The 24,972-nt window shown below is 45.1% G+C and overlaps 1 protein-coding gene across 2 annotated transcripts in view; it reads left to right on the top strand.

The window, feature by feature from the left end:
- LOC129863832 (tenascin-like) overlaps positions 1 to 24,972 on the top strand; it is a 69,714-nt gene that overhangs the window by 23,106 nt on the left and 21,636 nt on the right. Inside the window, exons 2-14 of one of the 2 annotated variants that reach the window (XM_055936129.1) lie at positions 4,279 to 4,833; positions 5,672 to 7,636; positions 8,060 to 8,323; positions 8,643 to 8,758; positions 9,632 to 9,785; positions 10,797 to 11,066; positions 11,288 to 11,473; positions 11,682 to 11,771; positions 13,413 to 13,676; positions 17,295 to 17,480; positions 17,692 to 17,781; positions 19,405 to 19,668; positions 23,965 to 24,240. In XM_055936129.1, coding sequence (XP_055792104.1) covers positions 4,350 to 4,833; positions 5,672 to 7,636; positions 8,060 to 8,323; positions 8,643 to 8,758; positions 9,632 to 9,785; positions 10,797 to 11,066; positions 11,288 to 11,473; positions 11,682 to 11,771; positions 13,413 to 13,676; positions 17,295 to 17,480; positions 17,692 to 17,781; positions 19,405 to 19,668; positions 23,965 to 24,240 — 4,609 coding nt within the window. In that variant the 5' untranslated portion in view covers positions 4,279 to 4,349. The remainder of the gene's footprint in view (positions 1 to 4,278; positions 4,834 to 5,671; positions 7,637 to 8,059; positions 8,324 to 8,642; positions 8,759 to 9,631; positions 9,786 to 10,796; positions 11,067 to 11,287; positions 11,474 to 11,681; positions 11,772 to 13,412; positions 13,677 to 17,294; positions 17,481 to 17,691; positions 17,782 to 19,404; positions 19,669 to 23,964; positions 24,241 to 24,972) is intronic. The other variant, XM_055936130.1, reaches the window with a different exon arrangement.

Genomic DNA, 24,972 nt, shown 5'->3' on the forward strand with positions numbered 1-24,972 from the left:
GAGATGCAGGTAAGGTAGAAATGGAAAAGGAGAAATGGAATAACCATTACACGTGGACTGCTGACTGGACCATGGGCCTGCTAAACTTTATTTCCACTGAAACCAGAGAGTAGCAAAAGAGATGCTCTGGAATGGTCTTTCTCAAAAGAGCTGAAAGAGGGAGTGTATAGTAAGCTTACATTAGTTGGCTCATCTCTATGGGACTGGCACGCCACCTTTCCACTCTGTGTGAACCTTCGTTCCCTTGTCATTTGAGGTGTCAACTTTGCAGAGTCTACTGTGCTACGTATCACTGATGGGATACGCAGTTGCAATGGATGTTTTCTTTTCAATTATTTTCAAACCTGTAGGGATTTGATAGCCACTATAATATTGATTAGTCAGGCCTCTTCTGCTTCATCTGAGGGCTTTTTATAGTACATAAAACATTAACCTGTCTTAGATCAGGAAAGTTGTGAAAGCATGTGGGCTGTAACTTAACCTGTTGTTGCCAAGTATGGTTTATTATGTTAAAGTGGAAATCAGTGTGGGAGAGTGTAACTCTCCATGTCACCTGCAGAATTTGCAGTCTATTGTGAATTAGGAAATAGGGCTGGGTATTATTAATCCTACCAGATCTGTGGTTTCACATACATTCAATGGATCAACCAGGGTCTTGCTACATTAGTGTCTCCTCTCACACCCACCCATCAAACTATTGGAAACCCCAAACTCAGAGTCATCCCTGACCTCTTCCACGATGTGTTCTAATCAGTCTCCCACAAATTACAGGGCTCTTACATGAAGTCATCAGAGTGATCTGAAGTGGCCGGTGGAAATGTTGAGTTTTGGCTGAATCCTAAGATGGGATATGTGTACAAGTAACAAACTGTTGCTTATAGCTCCCAATGCACCACTCATTCACTCATACCCGTCACGGCAGCTGGTGGATAGGCCAGCAACAAAGGATCTCCACCTCTGTCAGTCTTTGGCTGTCTTCCCAATGCATGATTAATGCAAGTTCGGTTACACATGCATTTCTCAAGTTGTGTGTGGGTTGTGTGTGGGTTTGCATTATTCATGAGTTATCAATTTAATGCATGAAACAGCTGGTTAGACTTCAACATGTACTGTACAGTGTGGAGGGAAATGTTTCATCCAAACCTGTTATCAACACTCTAGAATTATCTTGGTGTCAGAGGAACAGGAGTAAAATAAGCAGGGAGCATCTTTGAGTGCTGTGACAGGTCATTCAAAGACAAAAACGGGTGAGGGATTTACGATCCCACGTCAGTTATGTCCTGTCTTGTCTGATGTCAAATAATGACGAGTGAGAAAGTCACAGACTCTCAAATATCATACCCCCCCCAAAACATTAACCTCCCCTGTTATTGTCATGGAGAGAGGTTAGCATGTCTTGGGGTATGATATTTGTTACTTAATAATTATTCACGACTCATTAAGGGTTATTCATAATCATGGTAACATCCACATTAATGCAGAAGTGTTTAGAAACATATTCTATTATTTGTTATTCTCCAACAAAGGTGAATCCAAAATGACACAATACATTATTTACTATTCATTTCTATTGGTACAAAATCATCTGTAACACAAAACAAACAGCAAATCCTTCCAACAACTTAACTGTTAGTCCTTTAATAGACATATACAGTGCATTCGTAAAGTATTCAGACCCCTTGACCTTTTCCACATTTTGTTGCATTACAGACTTATTCTAAAATATATTAACTAGTTTTTTCCCCTCATCAATCTACACACAATACCCAATAATGACAAAGAAAAAAAATTTGCGGAAATTTTTGCAAATGTATTAAAAATGTCAAAATGAAATATCACATTTACATAAGTATACAGATCCTTTACTCAATACTTTGTTGAAGCAGCTTTGGCAGCGATGACAGCCCCGAGTCTTCTTGGGTATGACGCTACAAACTTTGTACACCTGTATTTGGGTGTTTCTCCCATTCTTCTCTGCAGATCCTCTCAAGCTCTGTCAGGTTGGATGGGGAGAGTTGCTGCACAACTATTTTCAAAACTATTGGGTTCAAGTCCTGGCTTTGGCTGGGCCCCTCAAGGACATTCAGAGACTTGTCCCGAAGCCACTCCTGCATTGTCTTGGCTGTGTGCTTAGGGTCGTTATCCTGTTGGAAGATGAGGTCCTTTTCAAAAAGGATCTCTTTGTACTTTGCTCCGCTCATCTTTGCCTCAAGCCTGACTAGTCTCCCAGTCCCTGCCGCTGAAAAACACCTGCACATCATGCTGCTGCCACCACCATGCTTCACCGTAGGGATGGTGCCAGGTTTCCTCCCGACGTGAAGCTTGGCATTCAGGCCAAAGTGTTCAATCTTGGTTTCATCAGACCAGAATATCTTGTTTCTCATGGTCTGAGAGTCTTTCGGTGCCTTTTGGCAAACTCCAAGCGGGCTGTCATGTGCCTTTTACTGAGGAGTGGCTTCCATCTGGCCAATCTACCATAAAGGCCTGATTGGTGGAGTGCTGCAGAGATGGTTGTCCTTCAGAGTCATTCTGGAACTCTGTCAGAGTGACCATCGGGTTCTTGGTCACCTCCCTGACCAAGGCCCTTCTCCCCAGATTGTTCAGTTTGGCCCGGTGGCCAGCTCTAGGAGGAGTCTTGGTGGTTCCAAACTTCTTCCATTTAAGAATGATGGAGGCCACTGTATTCTAGGGGACCTTCAATGCTGCAGACACTTTTTTGTACCCTTCCCCAGATTTGTGCCTCGACACAATCCTGTCTCGGAGCTCTACGGACAATTCCTTCGACCTCATGGCTTGGTTTTTGCTCTGACATGCACTGTCAACTGTCGGATCTCATATAGACAGGTCTGTGCCTTTCCAAATCATGTCCAATCAATGGAATTTACCACAGGTGGACTTCAATCAAGTTTGAGAAACATCTCAAGGATGATCAATGGAAACAGGATGCATTTGAGCTCAATTATGAGTCTTATAACAACGGGTCTGAATACTTATATAAATAAGGCATTTCAGTTTTTATTTTGAGTACATTTGCAAAAAATCCTAAAAAACAGTTTTTGCTTTGTTATTATGGGATATTGTGTGTAGATTGATGAGATTTTTTTTTCATGTAATACATTTTAGAATAGGGCTGTAACGTAACAAAATGTGGACAAAGTCAAGAATACTTTCCCCTGTGGTAAGTGTATTTATCCCAATACTTTTGGTCCCCTGAAATGGGGGGACTATTTACAAAAAGTGCTGTCATTTGTAAACGGTTCACCCAATATGAATAGAAATACCCTGTACTTTAACCTCGTAGTCATTGTATAATTTCAAATCCAAAGTGCTTCAGTCCAGAGCCAAAACTACGGAAAATGTATCACTGTTCCAATAATTTTGAAGCTCACTGTATATTTAGCTGTTTGCTGTGAAAATACCTGCTACACATTAATTTTTGATGGGTACAGAGGTGCAACATAAAACTAGAAACGGTCAGGGTCTTTGGCTCAGCAGGGGGGAAAGTTATTTTAGGGATCAGGTAGGGTGAGGCCATACTAGTAATAACAATATATATATCTGCATATGTTAAACATATTATCTTGTCTTGAACTGTTTTGTGAGAAAAAGCAGTTTCAAATCTCGGTGGGGCAGTGTGGCCATAACGGACTGCACACAAAATATATTGCACAGGAACACACGTAGCAAGGGTTCAGAGGGCCAAAAACATAGGCCAAGTGTATATATATATTGAAATATATATATAATTGTTGATGCAAGGAAATGGTGCTTTGTAGGACACTCTTTCAAGGTCTAATGGCTACATGGATCTCAGTTTGTGCTGTGAAGTCAATTACCAGCCGCAATTACCCTGAGTGCTAAGGGTAGGTTAATCACAATCGTTTAACATCCAGCTGACACTCCATTTTTCATAAATTCTCCAAAGACGTCCCGTGATGCAAAAGCAACCTTCAGTATGTATAGTATATTAGGGGTTAGGTACAAATGCACAGACTTTCAATGGATTACTGTGGCTCACAGTAAGTGTATGGTCACTTTTGTGGGCGGGAAAATATACTGAGGGTTAGGCGTTAGTCTGAACGCTTGAAGTTATAAAGTTTTGTTGACTAGGTTTGTTGACCTATTTTGCCATCTTGTAATTCACAGAGTGCACAGGTTATTGACTGCCTTTGCAAATATTAGTCATGGACGTCTCCCCAGTGACTGTGTGAAAATGTAGTGATCCACGTGCATTACTGAGGCTGTCTTTGACTCAATGTCTTTTTGTTTACCTTCCAGGGCCCCTACACTTATCCAGATTTGGCCATACTTCCAAGCTTGTCCGAGGAGTCCAGTTGAGAAAGACAAAAATGGGTACTAAAAGCTTTTTAGGGTGTGTCTTCCTGACTCTCCTTCTCAACCTCTGCCAGGCTGGGCTGGTGAGAAATTTACTTAGGCATAAACGGGCGACCTTGACTACCCCTGGCGAAAACAATGTGACCCTGACCAGCGCTGACCAACCAGTGGTCTTCAACCACGTCTACAACATCAACGTCCCTTCCGGCTCACTATGCTCAGTGGACCTGGATGCCCTAGGAAGCACCAGCCTCAAGCCCCAGGACGCAGCTCCACCTTCAGGCCTCCGCACCACCGAACATACCCTGGATGGGCAGAACCAGATAGTTTTCACTCACCGCATTAACATTCCTCAGCAGGAGTGTGCATGCACTGATGGGCTCCCGGATCTGAAGGACCTCCTGAGCAGATTGGAGATGCTGGAGGGAGAAGTGTCCACGCTGAGAGATCAATGCGCTAGTGGAGACGCTGGCTGCTGCAACGTTCAGCCAGTCACAGGTACTGTATACATGTCGACCTAACCACCCCCAGCTTCTGATTGGCTCATTCATCCCCTCTCCTAGTTTAGCATACTTAGTATGAATGTCACCTATAGAGAATGATAGAAGACTCAAAACTAAGGAAAACTACGGAATCTGTCCCATTATGGCACCTGTGAGCACAAGGGCAGTGCCATTGATGCCATCACCATTTTGAAGTAGTACATGGTCTTCTTCTCCTACTTCTATGAGTTGGTAAACAAACTGAAAGGGTGCATACTGCCACCTGGAGTGTGTTTTAACAGTTATAAAGCCAGTGTTATTGATTTACTGCCACCTGCAGTTATGGAATGTTTGCTCACAAGTATAATTAATTGGCTAATCCCTCCTGATGACCTGGATGGAATTATGTGGTCCTTCCTTATCCCATAGGAAGTCTCACCCAGTTGACTACTTCAAAATGGTGAATGTCTTGAATGTCACAGCCCATGCTACAATGGACTTTTTTGGCACTAGAGTCCTCCGTCATTCTCTACTCTGTCACATCACCTCTCCTTCCTTCAGAGGCACATCTATTTTACTCAACCTCTAGGAAGTGTCAATGGAATCGAATGTGGGATTGGGTTTAACAGTGCTTTCTCTTTTACACCACAGAGAAAGGGAATGACAATAGAGGCGTAGACATATTCTGTACGGATTAGTACTGTAGGTTGTCATTCAGAACATAATTGGGTGTCCTGTCTATGATTACAGTCCTGACTTGATTACAATATTTTAAAATGAAATGTCTTCGTGAAAAGGGGGAAGATAGGGATTATGATTCAGATGGTTATAATCTCTAAACTCTGCTCTTTTAGGTGAGGTGGGGACCAAGCCTTATTGCAATGGCCGTGGCAACTACAGAGCTGACACCTGTGGTTGCATTTGCGAGCCTGGCTGGAAGGGACCCAACTGCACCGAGTCTGAATGCCCCAACAACTGCCAGGACCAAGGTCGCTGTGTGGATGGGAAGTGCGTCTGCTTTGAGGGCTTTGGCAGGGACGACTGTTCACTAAAGGTTTGCAAAGTGGACTGTGGTGGGAACGGACAATGTATTGGTGGGGTCTGTGTCTGTGCCAAGGGTTACACTGGAGAGGACTGTTCTCAGACAGACTGCCTGAACAACTGCCTAGGCCGTGGAAAGTGTGTGGATGGGGAGTGTGTGTGTGAAGAGCCCTGGACGGGCTACGACTGCTCCGAACTCATCTGCCCCAATGACTGCTACGACCGCGGTCGCTGCGTCAATGGAACCTGCTACTGCGAAGAAGGATTCACCGGGGTGGACTGTGGGGAGAAAACCTGCCCAAGCGACTGCCTGGGAAATGGTTTCTGTGTGGACGGCCAGTGTGTCTGCAGCGCTGGCTACACTGGAGAGGACTGCTCTAAGCTCACCTGCCCCAGTGACTGCAACGATAGAGGTGTCTGCTTTAATGGAATGTGTATCTGTAATGCTGGCTACCAAGGAGAGGATTGTAGCCAGCTGGCTTGCCCCAACAACTGCCATAACAGGGGACAGTGTGTCAACGGGCAGTGCGTCTGCAATGTAGGCTACCAGGGAGAGGACTGTTCTGAGCTCTCCTGCCCCAACAACTGCCAGGACCAAGGTCGCTGCGTGGATGGGAAGTGCGTCTGCTTTGAGGGCTTTGGCAGGGACGACTGTTCACTCAAGGTTTGCAAAGTGGACTGTGGTGGGAACGGACAATGTATTGGTGGGGTCTGTGTCTGTGCCAAGGGTTACACTGGAGAGGACTGTTCTCAGACAGACTGCCTGAACAACTGCCTAGGCCATGGAAAGTGTGTGGACGGGGAGTGTGTGTGTGAAGAGCCCTGGACGGGCTACGACTGCTCCGAACTCATCTGCCCCAATGACTGCTATGACCGCGGCCGCTGCGTCAATGGAACCTGCTACTGCGATGAAGGATTCACCGGAGAGGACTGTGGGGAGAAAACCTGCCCAAGCGACTGCCTGGGAAATGGTTTCTGTGTGGACGGCCAGTGTGTCTGCAGCGCTGGCTACACTGGAGAGGACTGCTCTAAGCTCACCTGCCCCAGTGACTGCAACGATAGAGGTGTCTGCTTCAATGGCATGTGTATCTGCAATGCTGGCTACCAAGGAGAGGATTGTAGCCAGCTGGCTTGCCCCAACAACTGCCATAACAGGGGACAGTGTGTCAACGGGCAGTGCGTCTGCAATGTAGGCTACCAGGGAGAGGACTGTTCTGAGCTCTCCTGCCCCAACAACTGCCTCAACCGGGGCCGCTGTGTTAACGGACAGTGTGTGTGCGATGAAGGGTTCGGTGGTGAGGACTGCAGCATCAAGATCTGCCCCTCAGACTGCTATGGCAGTGGAGATTGTGTGGATGGCCGGTGTGTCTGCTATGCTGGCTTCACCGGTGAGGACTGCAGCGAGCTGAGCTGCCCCAACAACTGCCTGAACCGCGGACGCTGCGTTGACGGGCAGTGCGTCTGCGACGAGGGCTTTACAGGGGAAGACTGCACTGAGAAGCACTGTCCCAATGACTGCCTGGACAGGGGATACTGCGTGGATGGCAAATGTGTCTGCATGGAGGGCTATGCGGGTGTCGACTGCTCTGAACTCACCTGCCCTGATAACTGCAACAACAGGGGGCACTGTGTTAATGGGAAGTGCATGTGTGAGGAGCGATACATGGGAGACAACTGTGGAGAGCTGAGCTGCCTCAACAACTGCCAGGACATGGGCCGCTGTGTGAATGGACAATGTCTCTGTGATGAGGGATACATCGGAGAAGACTGCTCAGAAGGTAAGAACGGTTTCTTTCAACTAAGAAAAATAAACTATGTGTGGATAATTGAGTTCAGTTCATTTCAGTAATTGTTCTGTTTGATATTTCCATGTGCTTGTTGAATGACACATTAAATCCAAAACTGAATCAAATCCCAAAATAATGAAAACCATTTTTTAAAAATTGAAAGAGATTGAGAAAAGGATTAAAAGTTCCATTGTGATTTCCTCTGATTCCAAAAGCTGTGCACTTAAGTCTGTATTTCTGTCTCAAAGATCTTTGGCAGTCCAGACCACTGCCAGATGGAAGTCTGGGGAATGCATTTTCTTTGTGTAGAGGACTGTTAGCGGATGAGTGCATGGGAAACCAAGTGTCTGAGACAATAGAAAGGTCAAACTATTTCCTGTCTCTCTCTTTTTCTTTCTTTCTCGCTCTCTCTAGTTTCACCTCCAAAGGACCTGACTGTAACAGAGGTCACCACCGAGACAGTGGATCTGACCTGGAACAACGAGATGCTGGTGACAGAGTATCTGATTGCATATGTGCCCACTAGTCCTGGGGGTCTGTACCAGGAGTTCAGAGTGCCCGGAGACAGGACTGCTGCCACAGTCAGCGAGCTGGAGCCCGGCATCGAGTACCTGATCAACGTCTATGCCATCCTCAGCAACAAGAAGAGCATCCCAATCAGCGCCAGGGTGGCCACAAGTAGGTCAGACCTTCTTAATGGAGCTCAGATCTGAAGACTTCGCTGAGCAGCCTGCGTTCATGGGAATGCGGTCCTCTTTGGACTGTCAGGAAAAGACCATTAGCACATATTAACCATAATCAAAATGCTATCCGGTACAGTGGAGAAACTTTCACAGCACAATATTAACACAAGGCTTTCCTTTTAGAATAGGCGATTTAAAAAAAAAAAACTACATTTCATTGATGCTTCACAACGTTTAAAACCCCACACTGTCTCGACGTACAATATTTTGGCATCCGGCATAATACATTCCTTTGTCTCACTCTGTCCTGTCAGATCTACCAGAGCCAGATGGCTTGAAGTTCAAATCGGTGAGGGACACCTCAGTAGAGGTGTTGTGGGATCAGCTGGACATTCCCTTTGATGCCTGGGAGCTCTATGTCCGTAACACGGTGAGTCTGTCCTTCTCTCTCTGGCAATTTATCCATCTCTATGCAAGCGATCTCTGCTAGGTCTTGCCTAGGATTTCCCTAAACCTTAGGGACAAGACAGCAGATCTGCACAAGCTGCTCTTTTAGTGAGATCTTGGCATGCTTGGCTAGTTATCGTGTCCAGCAAAGTAACAATAGCTATCAGGGTTGAGGTCAGTTCAGCTTTCAACTCATCTAACTCAGAATAACAAAGGAAAACATTTAACACACACAACAAACCACAAATTGCCATCACACTACCAAAGTGTGCTGTACTTTACACATTACTCAATGATGTTGATGTGAACCGGTACATGGAAAATAACAAATCACAAATCTGCTTAGCTGCAATATGGCAAAGGTCTGTGCAACCATAAACCATAAATCCCTTCTTATTGTCCATGAGTACATTTTTACGAAGGGCTGTGTAACCTCGTTTTAATACTCCTCGGGGAGGTCTCGGGATGCCAGGACATTCTCAGTGGTGTTTATTCCTTTCACTGTCCTTAACCCATTCTCCTGTGCACTTTGGCTTTATTGTCCCCATACATAAAATGAAAGGACCTGTAATCGATGATCAGCACTCAATCACTATCACCATGGGCCAAATGGGCTTTGTTTGCAGCATTCTTATGTGAAGCCATCAAAGACTTACAAAAGATTCCGCTGCAAAAAAATGAAATATTGTAATAATTGGTATTGTTTAAGTCAACATTAACTGTGTGAAAGATTTATTTCCTTGATCCGAAGAAAAAATTGATGTGGCTTACCTCAGACTGTTGGGTATGTAAGTAGGCTATGTATGATTCCAGAAGTAGTGTTGTTTTAAAACCGTATATGTCTTTGACCTTTCAGAAAGAGGAGAATGGGAAGATCCTGACAACCCTTCCATCCTCCCAGACTATGTATGAGCAGTCCGGGCTTGGTCCTGGTCAGGAGTACGAGGTCTCAGTGGGCATCATCAAGAACAATACCAGAGGACCTCAGTCTACTAAAATCATTACCACCAGTAAGCTTACACCACATTTGAATGTGTGTAATTTTCTTTTTCCCAGCCTGGTGTAGATCTGCATGTCCCAGCTGAGAACTCAACTCTTCTGACATTGTCATGCCTTACATGAATGAATCTGGACCAGGCTACTCCCATTCATCCTGGCGACTACACATATCCCATGGGTTAGATAAGGAAAATCCTTCCACCTCACAAATCACACAAGCAGACAGAGGAACAACTGAATAGACGAATTTAACTTTCAGTCATAGTATTAGGTCTATATGGAAAAAGTGGCTAAACTCCCATAGTTGTTTTACACAGTTAAATGTAAGCATTTTTGCAGAAGTGAAATACGCTGAATTTCAGGCCAACCAACATTTTGCAATAGAGTCTTTGTATTTTTCAAGGAGCCCTGCCGTAAACTCTTGACAGGGGTTTACCGTAGCAGTTCCTGCACACTGTTAATCCATACATTAGGGTCAAATTCTCCTCTTCATTTATGGAATAGGAATTTCTTTCTAGCATGAACTACCTCCTTGTGTATGGAAAATTCATTTAATTTACAATTTTTCAATGATGGATGGACCTTGTAAATATCTTCTCCTTTTGACTTCTGCATAATGTATTTGCAGACTTAAGATCAGCACAGTATTCAGGAATAATGAATAATAGAGTCAGGGATTTAGGCTATATGAACCTATATGGCCTATATCACACACTGATGTCACCACAGCACAGAATTTAGCAATTTCTCCTGTGAAAATAAATACAGGAACTTATCAAAGGTCCTATTAGAACACAGAACAGTGACATCACAACCAAGCAGTCAGAGTAACCAAACTTAATGACATTTGTTATGCCATAATTATAACATGTTGTACCGGTCTTTAAATGTATTTAAAATATGTGTCCTTGTGTCTTTTGCCCTAAGTGATCACTTAAAAATGCATGGGATCATTGTCCATAACACATAGAACATAACAGCCTATGCACAGATCGGTCATCCTCCTTGTCTCTCTCCCCCAGGGATTGATGGCCCCAGACAGGTAGAGGTGCGTGACGTGACGGACTGCTCAGGCTTGGTCACCTGGTTCCAGCCCGTGGCCCAGGTGGACGGTGTCACTGTGTCCTATGGCCCCAGCTCCCAGCCCACAGAGAGGACCAGCGTGGACCTTTCCACCTCAGACAAACAGTATAGCATCGACAGCCTCAGCCCAGACACTGAGTACCAGGTGTCCCTGATCTCCAGGAGGGGAGACACCACCAGTGAGCCAGTCTCTGAGATATTCACCACAGGTAAGGGCATGATTATATCCAATCCTGATAAGTGCACTCCTGATAAGTGTAAACTCTGTTTGATTAAACAACATTTTTACAGTCCCAATTCCACTTCCAAGTCCCTTTTTTAAAGTGTTCCTGATAACAGCATGCTCTGGTTTAGTGCACGCTTGGATTTATCAAGGGTTGACTGTAAACAGTCCTCATTATACTCCTTTCTTCTTCTTGCATTGTTACAGACCTGGACGCCCCCAAGGACCTGCAGCCCCTGGGCCAGACAGACGATAGCGTCACACTGGAGTGGAGAAACAGCCGGGCAGATGTTGACAGCTACAGGGTGAAGTACAGCCCCATCTCTGGGGGTTCCCATGGCGAGGAGGTGTTCCCCCGTGGGTCAGGAGACAACACTGAGGCCACCATCACTGGTGAGGGTCAACCATGACCAAATCCTAAAATGCAATTATGTCAGTAGGTTTAAGGGTTTTTCGCACGATAGGATTTGCTATGACAATCACAAAACTGTTATTCTTAATGCCAATCAAAACAGGTACTGAAATCCACCTATGTTCTTCTCGATTACTGGACTGAAACTAATCAGGTAGTCAAATCCATCTTTGTTCTCCCCAATTATAGGAATGAAACCGGGTACAGAATACGGGATTGGTGTGACCGCAGTGAAGAACGAGAGGGAGAGCCTTCCTGCCACTACAAACGCAGCCACCGGTGAGAGCATACGTCAACACATTCTCATAGGATAGCCACTGTTCAACAGCTGTCCAAATACCCACCACCACAGTGACCAGACACACTCTGCAGCTGTAGATTCAACTTTCAATGCAAACACATCATTATCAAATCAAATTACATTAGTCACATGCGCCGAATGCAACAGGTGTAGACCTGACAGTGAAATTATTATTTACAAGCCCCTAACCAACAATGTAGTTTAAAAAATAAGAATAAGAAATAAAAGTAACAAGTAGTTAAAGAGCAGCAGTAAAATAACAATAAAGAGACTATATACAGGGGGTAACGGTACAGAGTCAATGTGCGGGGGCACCGGTTAGTCGAGGTAATTGAGGTAACATGTACATGTAGGTAGAGTTATTAAAACGACTACGCATAGATAATAACAGAGAATAGCAGCTGCGTAAAAGAGGGGGGGGGGGGGCAATGCAAATAGTCTGGGTAACCATTTGATTAGATGTTCAGGAGTCTTATGGCTTGGGGGTAGAAGCTGTTTAGAAGCCTCTTGGACCTAGACCTGGTGCTCCGGAACCGCTTGCAGTGCTGTAGAAGAGAGAACAGTCTATAAATAGGGTGGCTGGAGTCTGACAATTCTTGGGCCTTCCTCTGACACCACCTGGTATAGAGGTCCTGGATGACAGGAAGCTTGGCCCCAGTGATGTACTAGGCTGTATGCATTACCCTCTGTAGTGCCTTGTGGTCGAAGGCCGAGCAGTTGCCATACCAGGCAGTGATAAAACCAGTCAGGATGCTCTCGATGGTACAGCTGTAGAACCTTTTGAGGACCTGAAAACCCATGCCAAATCTTTTCTGTCTCCTGAGGGGGAATAAATTTTGTCGTGCCCTCTTCACAACTTTCTAGGTGTGCTTGGAACTTGTTAGTTTGTTGGTGATGTGGACACCAAGGAACTTGAAGCTCTCAACCTGCTCCACTACAGCCCTGTTGATGAGAATTAGGGTGTGCTCGGTCCTCCTTTTCCTGTAGTACACAATCATCTCTTTTGTCTTGATCATGTTGAGGGAGAGGTTGTTGTCCTGGCACCACCCGGCCAGGTCTCTGACATCCCTATAGGTTGTCTCGTCGTTGCTGGTGATCAGGACTACCACTGTTGTGTCACTGGCAAACTTAAGGATGGTGTTGGAGTCGTGATTGGCCGTGCAGTCATGAGTGAACAGGGAGTACAAGAGGGGACTGAGCACGCACCCCTGAGGGGCCCCTGTGTTGAGGACCAGCCTGGCGGATGTGTTGTAACCTACCCTTACCACCTGGGGGCGGCCAGTCAGGAAGTACAGGAACCAGTTGCAGAAGGAGGTGTTTAGTCAGGTTGGTCAGGATGTAGGTGGTGAAAGTTGGGCAACAATGTGAGGCAATATGAGGCAAACATTTGTGGTTTTGAAGGTTCTGATATTTCCAAGAGGTTTGGCAAAGAAACTTGTAAAAAGAAAGTTAAAACCTCAGGACTACATTGAGCAGATAATATAGAAGAGGATGAAATATGAAAGAACTGTACTATCCACGTTTGAAATACAAAAATTATGTTCTACCTTTCACTATCCTATGAGTTTACTAAAGGCTTGATCATTGCTGATTGAAAACTTGACCACTTTCCCCCACAGATCTCGATGGGCCCAAGGACTTGGAAGTGAGCGAGTCCACAGAGACAAGCATGACCCTGGTGTGGAGGACACCCAGAGCCAAGATCACCATCTACAGGCTGGTGTACATCTCCAGGGACGGTCGAAGGGAGGAGGTGGAGGTCCCTGGAACTGCCACCACCTACGTCCTGAACAACCTGACCCCCGGCATGCTGTACACCATTACCCTGGTCGCTGAGAGGGGCTCAAAGAAGAGCACACCCATAACCCTGTCCGCATCTACAGGTGAGGGTTCAAACAGGATCTCTACAACTGACTCCACCCTCATATTGCAAGGCACAAATATGTGTGGGTGATCCGTAAAGAAAATAGTTTTAGTTCTGTTTCAAGGCATGGATAAAACCATTGTATCAGGTGGGACGCATTCAACATGCTAAGTGCTAAATGTATGGATCCTGTTGCACTGCTAACAGTTTTGAATTGCATTTTATAATCCTAAGAGAAACATGAAGAAATATGTCTGCTCTTCTGGCTTGGGATGCAATAGCTTCACCAATCCAAACATATGTCATAACACAAGCTCTTTCTCAGATACATACCAATATTTGACAGAAGAATGTTGAATAACTGAGGGCAAAGGTGTGGAAGTTGTAGGCTTTAACTTACTTTAATTGGGGGGCAGAAATGGACAGCACTGCTGTCAATAGTACCAGTGCAGTAAGACACTGAGGTTAACAGTGCAGTAAGACACTGAGGTTAACAGTGCAGTGAGACACTAAGGTTAACAGTGCATTGAAACACTGAGGTTAACAGTACAGTATGACACTGAGGTTAACAGTGCAGTAAGACACAACCCATAAGAGCTCTCTTATCTGAATTTGTGCATTTTTATTTCTGTTGAAGCATCTTTAACATTTTATTTACCAACCCGGTCCCTGAACTTACAACTCTCATATGCTCGAAGGACAATATCATTAGCTTTGGGTTGTTAGACGCCACGGACCCAGACCCACAGATCTCAGGGATGGGGCTTGAACTCGAATATGAGCTGGCAGAGCTGACAGTCTCAGTTGTAACGTCCAAAGGATTTGAACTCTCGTTGGAACCAAAGGCACATGTTGTACCCTCAAAGCTCATCACTAAGCTAAGGATCCTGGGACTAAACACCTCCCTCTGCAACTGGATCCTGGACTTCCTGACGGGCCACCCCCAGGTGGTAAGGGTAGGTAGCAACCCATGTGCCACGCTGATCCTCAACACTGGAGCTCCCCAGGGGTGCTTGCTCTGTCCCCTCCTGTACTCCCTGTTCACTCATGACTGCATGGCCAGGCACGACTCCAACACCATCATCAAGTTTGCAGACGACACAACAGTGGTAGGCCTGATCACCGACAACGACGAGACAGCCTATAGGGAGGAGGTCAGAGACCTGGCCGGGTGGTGCCAGAATAACAACCTATCCCTCAACGTAACCAAGACTAAGGAGATGATTGTGGACAACAGGAAAAGGAGGACCGAGCACTCCCCCATTCTCATCGACAGGGCTGTAGTGGAGCAGGTTGAGAGCTTCAAGTTCCTTGGTGTCCACATCAACAACAAACTAGAATGGTCCAAACACACCAAGACAGTCGTGAAGAGAGCACGACAAAGCCTATTCCCCCTCAGGAAACGAAAAAGATTTGGCATGGGTCCTGAGATCCTCAAAAGGTTCTACAGCTGCAACATCGAGAGCATCCTGACTGGTTGTGTCACTGCCTGGTACAGCAATTTCTCGGTCTCTGACCGCAAGGCACTACAGAGGGTAGTGCGTACGGCCCAGTACATCACTGGGGCTAAGCTGCCTGCCATCCAGGACCTATACACCAGGCGGTGACAGAGGAAGGCCCTAAAAATTGTTAAAGACCCCAGCCAACCCAGTCATAGACGGTTCTGTCTACTACCGCATGGCAAGCGGTACCGGAGTACCAAGTCTAGAACAAAAAGCTCCTTAACAGTTTTTACCCCCAAGCCATAAGACTCCTTAACAGCTAATCACATGGCTACCTGGACTATTTGCATTGTGCATTGACACTTGAAGCAGTCACAGTTACAGGTATACTGTGTGCTTTTATTTTGGGCTGCATGCCTTCAGTATGATAGATATCCCTTTGTTGTTGAAAGATCTCTCATTTTAAGTCTACCTGGATAACAAAGTTAGGATTTGTTCTAAATAGTTGCGAAGTTCAAAATCAAGCCTTTCATGTGGATTGGAGCAGACAGTACACATGGCAATTCTTTACAAAATGGCCATTTGGCTTCATTCCATCTAGTCACTTCTTGCATGCTGAGGATGGCACTCCTAAAACAGAGAGTGTTGCTTTCAAACTATGAAGAGAATTAAGAAAACCTGTCTTCCCCGGAATGGCTATTTGATCTTTTTCCCTGCAGATCAGCATGGCATTCAGAAAAGTTGATTAGCCCACTTGCACACCAATTTACTCCTTCATTAGAGATTTTAAAAGCGACCATTTGCGCTCTGTAGGTATACGCCAAGTTCTGAAAAATCCATCCACTTCACTGTCATTGCTTGCGCCCCCATTCACATTGCATTTTCATCCACAGATGTTCATGGTATTGCTTGCGAAGAATAATGTTATAGTGTACTTTGCATCTTGAACCAACTGTACCGGTCCTGCAGCAACAAGACTCTCAAATTGAACCCTATGGTGTTTGACCAGGGTCCTGTTCCAATATCGACATTTTCATATTACATAGTGCTTACTGTATGTATAGATATTGGAACGCAGACAAAGCCGTAGGATAACTTTGGCAGTGCATGGCTTCTTCATCTGTTTGAAGTGTACTGGGTACTGTCACTACGGTGGACCACTCGGAACCTTCAAAAATGAATGGCCTTTGTTCAGGGGCCATTAATGCATGAGCTGCTCGGTGTAACGTATGTCTCTGATGCATGTGGACGTTTATGGTCCCTGACAAAGGAACCTGCACAGTGCCATAGAGAGAAAATGGTGATGAATTATCACTTCCAAACCTCAATAAGAGAAAGTTAGTCAAAAGGTAATGAACATTTTGTTACTGTAATCAATCATTGTGTTTGTGTGGCTATTTATGTTTCAGCTTTTACTCCACCAGTTATTTCTTCTATCCAGATCTTCTTCACACAGATTAACCACTCTTGCTGTTTTTCTTCTGCCCTCTAGAGATTACAGGTTACACTTTTAATCCTTTTGGATGTACTTTGATTTAGCACCCAAGTCTACCTCTCCTGATGTAGTTGTCAGGTTTTGGCCAGGACTATTCAGGTTTTGGTCACTAGATGCCCCCATTGCGCCTTTTTGAACCTTTTGTTTTTCCCTTGTTCTAGTTATTGTTTGCACCTGTGCCTTATTTCCTTGTAGGTATTTAAACCCTTAGTGTTCCTCAGTTCTTTGCTCTGTGTTTGTATGTTAGCACCCAGCCCTAGCCATGCTGTGAACATATATTTCTCTAGTTGGATTTTCCTGAGGTACTCTGGTTCTTGTTTATTTTTGATTAGTCATTTGAGGTTTGTTTTTCCCTGCTGTTCTTACCACTTTGTGGATTTTCATTGTATTTTGGAGATATTCATATTTTTTTCTCTTGGCTTTACTTTTGACGTTGTGGATTTATATTTTTTGCCTGAAGATCTTTTACCTTGATTAAACCACCGTCTCAAGTACTGCTGTGTCTGCCTCATCTTCTGGGTTCTGCCGACTATTAGTGACTGTTTCTCACACTGGGTCCTGACAGTAGTCGCCATTTCCAGTCCCCTTTTTAAAGTGTTCCTGATAACAGCATACTTTGGTTTAGTACATGCTTGATTTATCAAGGGTTGACTGTAAACAGTCCTCATTATACTCCTTTCTTCTTCTTGCATTGTTACAGACCTGGACGCCCCCAAGGACCTGCAGCCCCTGGGCCAGACAGACGACAGCGTCACACTGGAGTGGAGAAACAGCCGGGCAGATGTTGACAGCTACAGAGTGAAGTACAGCCCCATCTCTGGGGGTTCCCATGGCGAGGAGGTGTTCCCCCGTGGGCCAGGAGACAACACTCAGGCCACCATCACTGGTGAGGGTCAACCATGACCAAATCTTAACATGCAATTATGTCAGTAGACGGTATAAGGGTTTTTCGCACGATAGGATTTGCTATGACAATCACAAAACTGTTATTCTTAATGCCAATCAAAACAGGAACTGAAATCCACCTATGTTCTTCTCGATTACTGGACTGAAACTAATCAGGTAGTCAAATCCATCTTTGTTCTCCCCAATTATAGGAATGAAACCGGGTACAGAATACGGGATTGGTGTGACCGCAGTGAAGAACGAGAGGGAGAGCCTGCCTGCCACTACAAACGCAGCCACCGGTGAGAGCATACGTCAACACATTCTCATAGGATAGCCACTGTTCAACAGCTGCCCAAATACCCACCACCACAGTGACCAGACACACTCTGCAGCTGTAGATTCAACTTTCAATGCAAACACATCATTATCAAATCAAATTACATTAGTCACATGCGCCGAATGCAACAGGTGTAGACCTGCCAGTGAAATTATTATTTACAAGCCCCTAACCAACAATGTAGTTTAAAAAATAAGAATAAGAAATAAAAGTAACAAGTAGTTAAAGAGCAGCAGTAAAAAAACAATAGCGAGACTATATACAGGGGGTACCAGTAAGGAGTCAATGTGCGGGGGCACCGGTTAGTTGAGGTAATTGAAGTAATATGTACATGTAGGTAGAGTTATTAAAGCGACTACTCATAGATAATAACAGAGAATAGCAGCGGCGTAAAAGAGGGGGGAGGCAATGCAAATAGTCTCGGTAGCCATTTGATTAGATGTTCAGGAGTCTTATGGCTTGGGGGTAGAAGCTGTTCAGAAGCTTCTTGGACATAGACTTGGAGCTCCGGTACCGCTTGCAGTGCGGTAGCAGACAGAACCATCTATGATGAGGGTGGCTGGAGTCTTTGACAAGTTTTAGGGCCTTCCTCTGAGACCGCCTGGTATAGCGGTCCTGGATGGCAGGAAGCTTGGCCCCAGTGATGTACTTGGCCGAACGCACTACACTCTGTAGTGCCTTGTGGTCGAAGGCCAAGCAGTTGTCATACCAAGCAATTATGCAACCATTCAGGATCCTCTTGATAGTGCAGCTGTAGAACCTTTTGAGGATCTGAAGACACATGCCAAATCTTTTCAGTCTCTTGAGGGGGAATACGTTTTGTCGTGACCTCTTCACGACTGGTGTATTGGACCATATCAGTTTGTTCAAGGAACTTGAAGTTCTCAACCTGCTCCACTACAGCCCCGTCGATGAGAATGGGGGCGTGCTCGGTCCTCCTTTTCCTGTAGTCCACAATCATCTCCTTTGTCTTGATCACGTTGAGGGAGAGGTTGTTGTCCTGGCACCACACAGCCAGGTCTCTGACCTCTTCCCTATAGGCTGTCTCGTCGTTGTCGGTATTCAGAACTACCACTATTGCTTCATCGGCAAACTTAATGATGGAGTTGGAGTCATGCCTAGCCGTGCAGTCATGAGTGAACAGGGAGTACAGGAGGGGACTGAGCACGCACCCCTGATGGGCTCCTGTGTTGAGGACCAACATGGCGGATGTGTTGTAACCTACCCTTACCACCTGGGGGCGGCCAGTCAGGAAGTCCAGGATCCAGTTGCAGAGGGATGTGTTTAGTCAGGTTGGTCAGGATGTAGGTGGTGTAAGTTGGGCAACAATGTGAGCTAATATGAGGCAAACATTTATGGTTTTGAAGGTTCTGATATTTCCAAGAGGTTTGGCAAAGAAACTTGTAAAAAGAAAGTTAAAACCTCAGGACTACATGGAGCAGATATGATAGAAGAGAATGAAATATGAAAGAACTGTACTATCCACATTTGAAATACTAAAATTATGTTCTGCCTTTCACTATCCTATGAGTTTACTAAAGGCTTGATCATTGCTGATTGAAAACTTGACCACTTTCCCCCACAGATCTCGATGGGCCCAAGGACTTGGAAGTGAGCGAGTCCACAGAGACAAGCATGACCCTGGTGTGGAGGACACCCAGAGCCAAGATCACCATCTACAGGCTGGTGTACATCTCCAGGGATGGTCGAAGGGAGGAGGTGGAGGTCCCTGGAACTGCCACCACCTACGTCCTGAACAACCTGACCCCCGGCATGCTGTACACCATTACCCTGGTCGCTGAGAGGGGCTCAAAGAAGAGCACACCCGTAACCCTGTCCGCATCTACAGGTGAGGGTTCAAACAGGATCTCTACAACTGACTCCACCCTCATATTGCAAGGCACAAATATGTGTGGATGATCCGTAAAGAAAATTGTTTTAGTTCTGTTCCAGGCATGGATAAAACCATTGTATCAGGTGGGAAACATTCAACATGCTGAGTGCTAAATGTAAGGATCCTGTTGCACCCACTAACAGTTTTGAATTGCATTTTATAATCCTAAGAGAAACATGAAGAAATATGTCTGCTCTTCTGGCTTGGGATGCAATAGCTTCACCAATCCAAACATATGTCATAACACAAGCTCTTTCTCAGATACATACCAATATTTGACAGAAGAATGTTGAATAACTGAGGGCAAAGGTGTGGAAGTTGTAGGCTTTAACTTACTTTAATTGGGGGGCAGAAATGGACAGCACTGCCTTCAACACTAACAGTGCAGTAAGACACTGAGACTAACAGTGCAGTAAGACACTGAGACTAACAGTGCAGTAAGACACTGAGGCTAACAGTGCAGTAAGACACTGAGACTAACAGTGCAGTAAGACACTGAGGCTAACAGTGCAGTAAGACACTGAGGCTAACAGTGCAGTAAGACACTGAGGCTAACAGTGCAGTAAGACACTGAGACTAACAGTGCAGTAAGACACTGAGACTAACAGTGCATTAAGACACTGAGACTAACAGTGCAGTAAGACACTGAGACTAACAGTGCAGTAAGACACTGAGGCTAACAGTGCAGTAAGACACTGAGGCTAACAGTGCAGTAAGACACTGAGGCTAACAGTGCAGTAAGACACTGAGGCTAACAGTGCAGTAAGACACTGAGGCTAACAGTGCAGTAAGACACTGAGGCTAACAGTGCAGTAAGACACTGAGGCTAACAGTGCAGTAAGACACTGAGGCTAACAGTGCAGTAAGACACTGAGGCTAACAGTGCAGTAAGACACTGAGGCTAACAGTGCAGTAAGACACTGAGGCTAACAGTGCAGTAATACACAGAAGTTAACAGTGCGGTAAGACACTGAGGCTAACAGTGCAGTAAGACACTGAGACTAACAGTGCAGTAATACACAGAAGTTAACAGTGCAGTAAGACACTGAGACTAACAGTGCAGTAAGACACTGAGGCTAACAGTGCGGTAAGACACTGAGGCTAACAGTGCAGTAAGACACTGAGGCTAACAGTGCGGTAAGACACTGAGGCTAACAGTGCAGTAAGACACTGAGGCTAACAGTGCAGTAAGACACTGAGGCTAACAGTGCAGTAAGACACTGAGGCTAACAGTGCGGTAAGACACTGAGGCTAACAGTGCAGTAAGACACTGAGGCTAACAGTGCGGTAAGACACTGAGGCTAACAGTGCAGTAAGACACTGAGGCTAACAGTGCAGTAAGACACTGAGGCTAACAGTGCAGTAATACACAGAAGTTAACAGTGCAGTAAGACACTGAGGCTAACAGTGCGGTAAGACACTGAGGCTAACAGTGCAGTAAGACACTGAGGCTAACAGTGCAGTAAGACACTGAGGCTAACAGTGCAGTAATACACAGAAGTTAACAGTGCAGTAAGACACTGAGGCTAACAGTGCGGTAAGACACTGAGGCTAACAGTGCAGTAAGACACTGAGGCTAACAGTGCAGTAAGACACTGAGGCTAACAGTGCAGTAAGACACTGAGGCTAACAGTGCAGTAATACACAGAAGTTAACAGTGCGGTAAGACACAACCTCTAAAAGCTCCCTTCTCTGAATTTGTGCATTTTTGTTTCTGTTGAGGCATCTTTAACATTTTATTTAGCCAACCCGGTCCCTGAGTTTACCACTGTCATATGATCGGAGAACAACATCATTAGCTTTGTGTCGTTAGACGCCACAAACCCAGACCGACAGATCTCAGGGATGGGGTTGAGCTCAAGTATGAGCTGGCAGATCTGACGGTCTCAGTTGTAACGTCCAAAGGATTTGAATTCTCGTGGGAACCAAAGGCACATGTTGTCTATGATAGTTATGTTGTAGAATGTAGAGACAATCTGGGATTATGGGTATTAAAAGAGGTCCATCTCTGTGGAGATGCCACCAGTTCTAGAATTCGAGGCCTGAGGGAATCCACTGAATATTGAGTAAAGCTTTATGGAGCAAGCAAAGATCCTTGACACTTGAAGCAGTCACAGTTACAGGTATACTGTGTGCTTTTCTTTTGGGCTGCATGCCTTCAGTATGATATATATCCCTTTGTTGTTGAAAGATCTCTCATTTTAAGTCTACCTGGATAACAAAGTTAGGATTTGAACAAAAGAGTTCCGAAGTTCAAAATCAAGCCTTTCATGTTTTGCATGATGGTATTGCAATTTTAAACTGCATTAGAGCAGACAGTACGCATGGCAATTCTTTACAAAATGGCCATTTGGCTTCATTCCATCTAGTCACTTCTTGCATGCTGAGGATGGCACTCCTAAAACAGAGTGTGTTGCTTTCAAACTATGAAGAGGAATCCATGCCATTTCTATTCCATAGAAATTCAGTTGAAGGATCTTACTAAAATTGGGTGTAGCAAATATAGCAATGCATACCGTGATTGTAAATACTGTAATTTGCAGGGCATCAATACATATGGGTTGTTTAAAAACACCTTGTGAAAATAGAAAAGTTGACACCTTAGCTGAAGAGATAATGCATCTTCCGTCTTCCCCGGAATGGCTATTTCAGTGGTCACAACCACTGTTTCCCTGCAGATCAGCATGTCATTCAGAAAAGTTGATTAGACTACATTTGCACACCAATTTACTCCTTCAGTAGCAATTTTAAAAGCAACCATTTGCGCTCTGTAGGTATATGCCAAGTTCTGAAAAATCCATCCACTTCAGTGTCATTGCTTGCGCCTCATTCACATTGCATTTTCATCCACAGATGTTCATGGTATTGCTTGCGAAGAATAATGTTATAGTGTACTTTGCATCTTGAACCAACTGTACAGGTCCTGCAGCAACAAGACTCTCAAATTGAACCCTATGGTGTTTGACCAGGGTCCTGTTCCAATATCGACATTTTCATATTACATAGTGCTTACTGTATGTATAGATATTGGAACGCAGACAAAGCCGTAGGATAACTTTGGCAGTGCATGGCTTCTTCATCTGTTTGAAGTGTACTGGGTACTGTCACTACGGTGGACTACTCAGAACCTTCAAAAATTAATGGCCCTCGTTCAGGGGCCATTAATGCATTAGCTGCTCAGTGTAAATGTACGTCTCTGATGCATGTGGATGTTTATGGTCCCTGACAAATGAACCTGCACAGTGCCATAGAGAGTAAATGGTGATGAATGGAGAATTATCACTTCCAAACCTCAATAGGAGAAAGTTAGTCAAAAGGTAATGAACCTTTTGTTACTGTAATTGTGTTTGTGTGGCTATTTATGTTTCAGCTTTTACTCCACCAGTTATTTCTTCTATCCAGATCTTCTTCACACAGGTTAACCACTCTTTTTTTTTCTTCTGCCCTCTAGAGGTTACAGGTTACACTTTTAATCCTTTTGGATGTACTTTGATTTAGCACCCAAGTCTACCTCTCCTGATGTAGTCGCTCTGAATGTCAAAAGTGCTCAGGCGACAGCTCCTGACACAGGAGCTGTTCATCCAACAGTCCTTCCCCTGGCTCCTCTGGTCACAGAGGGACCTCCATCTCTGTTCTCCACAGGGGACCTCCTATCTGGGGCTGAAGCTGAACCAGAGGGCTCCAGCTCCAGCCTGGAGATTCTAGGGGACCGCCTGGTCAACCCCAGATGAAGCCGTTGATAGCTTTTTGGTGGAGGTGAATGCTCTGTCAGGGATGGCACAATTTCATGTGACCAAGGTACCAGGAAGTGCCAAGATGGCCCAAATAGAAGGCTTGTCCCCTGGGACATGATATTAGGTTTCATTGTATGGGAAGTTGGAGGGGGAGCAGTCTCTGCCTCTTTATGCTTATGTCAATACAGGTACACATAGCAGTGATTCTTTGCTATAGACATCCATAGCCATCGGTCATCTCTCGCTCTCTCCATCCCATCCCATCCGTATTAATTTCATCCATCATCTGATTCATCCACCTGTCTTTGTATTCATGTGTTCCGTGTCATCAAAACTGACTAACAAAGTTCTGCTGAAACACATCACAGTTTAATCCCTGCAATACATTGTATAGTTGATGTGATATGTCAATATAACATACTGTATATGGCATATACAATATGATGTGAAAAATCTATTTAGGATATATTTCACATATATATTTAATTGACTCTACCATGATCTGTTTCTCTACTAGAGGACCTGAGGCCTGTGGTGGCCAACCTCACAGTCTCTGACGTGACATGGGACAGCTTCAATGTGTCCTGGACTCCCGAGGACGGGGAGTTTGAGAGCTTTGTCATTGAGGTGACAAACTTACAGGAAGGTTTAGAGAGCGAGAACCTCACCTTGTCTGGTGATGCCTTCAGCCTGGGCATTTCTGGCCTGAGTCCTAACACCTCGTATAGGATTGGCCTGTACGGGCTCCACAAGGGCTCCTTCCAGGAGCCGGTGTATACCGAAGTCACTACAGGTACCTGCGAAAGGAGGTGTCCCCCAGGGTTCTGTCCTTATCGCTCTTTCTTTCTTTCTTATTTTTTAAAATCTTTCTTCCTTGTGCCTTTTGATCAGTTTTTTTCTATTCTAGTTGGGATCTGTGGTGAGCCACACACACACACACACACGCAAACACGTGCACACACACGCACACACACCTCTGCCTGTTTCCTTTCACACTTAAGCATTCACAGCACTGTACTTAGCAAGCAAGTGAGATCACATAACCCTTCAATTTTGCCTTTTATCACCAATGACAATGTTCCATTCTAACAACACCATGCCATGTGTCATTCTTACCCACCAGCCACTGTGTCAGTCTTGTCACCACAGGGCAGGGTGCTGGGCATCACCCACACAAACCCTTTAACCAAAACAAGCAAGCTGCCCGCAAGTGACCAACCTGACCCTGTCTCTCCTTGCCCCATCCTCACATTTCGTGCATGAAGCCCTCCCATCCTCCCATTAGATGTATTGTGGTGAGTTTTGATGTGCTGCAATAAATGCAAAAGAAAAACAACCAACAGCCCACCACCTTAAACAGCGTCCATTCATCCTTATACCATAAATCCCCCCCATCCTCATAGACTGAGTCATTAACCTTGATAGCTCATTTGCCTGCTGGAGTCATGCCTTAACTGAGTGGACAGAGCGGCTGAGTAACCTGGGACGTTCTGGTCACTCAGTTAAGGCATGACTCCAGAGGGAG

Source organism: Salvelinus fontinalis, chromosome 10, assembly GCF_029448725.1.
Source record: "Salvelinus fontinalis isolate EN_2023a chromosome 10, ASM2944872v1, whole genome shotgun sequence".
Classification (NCBI taxonomy): Eukaryota; Metazoa; Chordata; class Actinopteri; order Salmoniformes; family Salmonidae; genus Salvelinus; species Salvelinus fontinalis.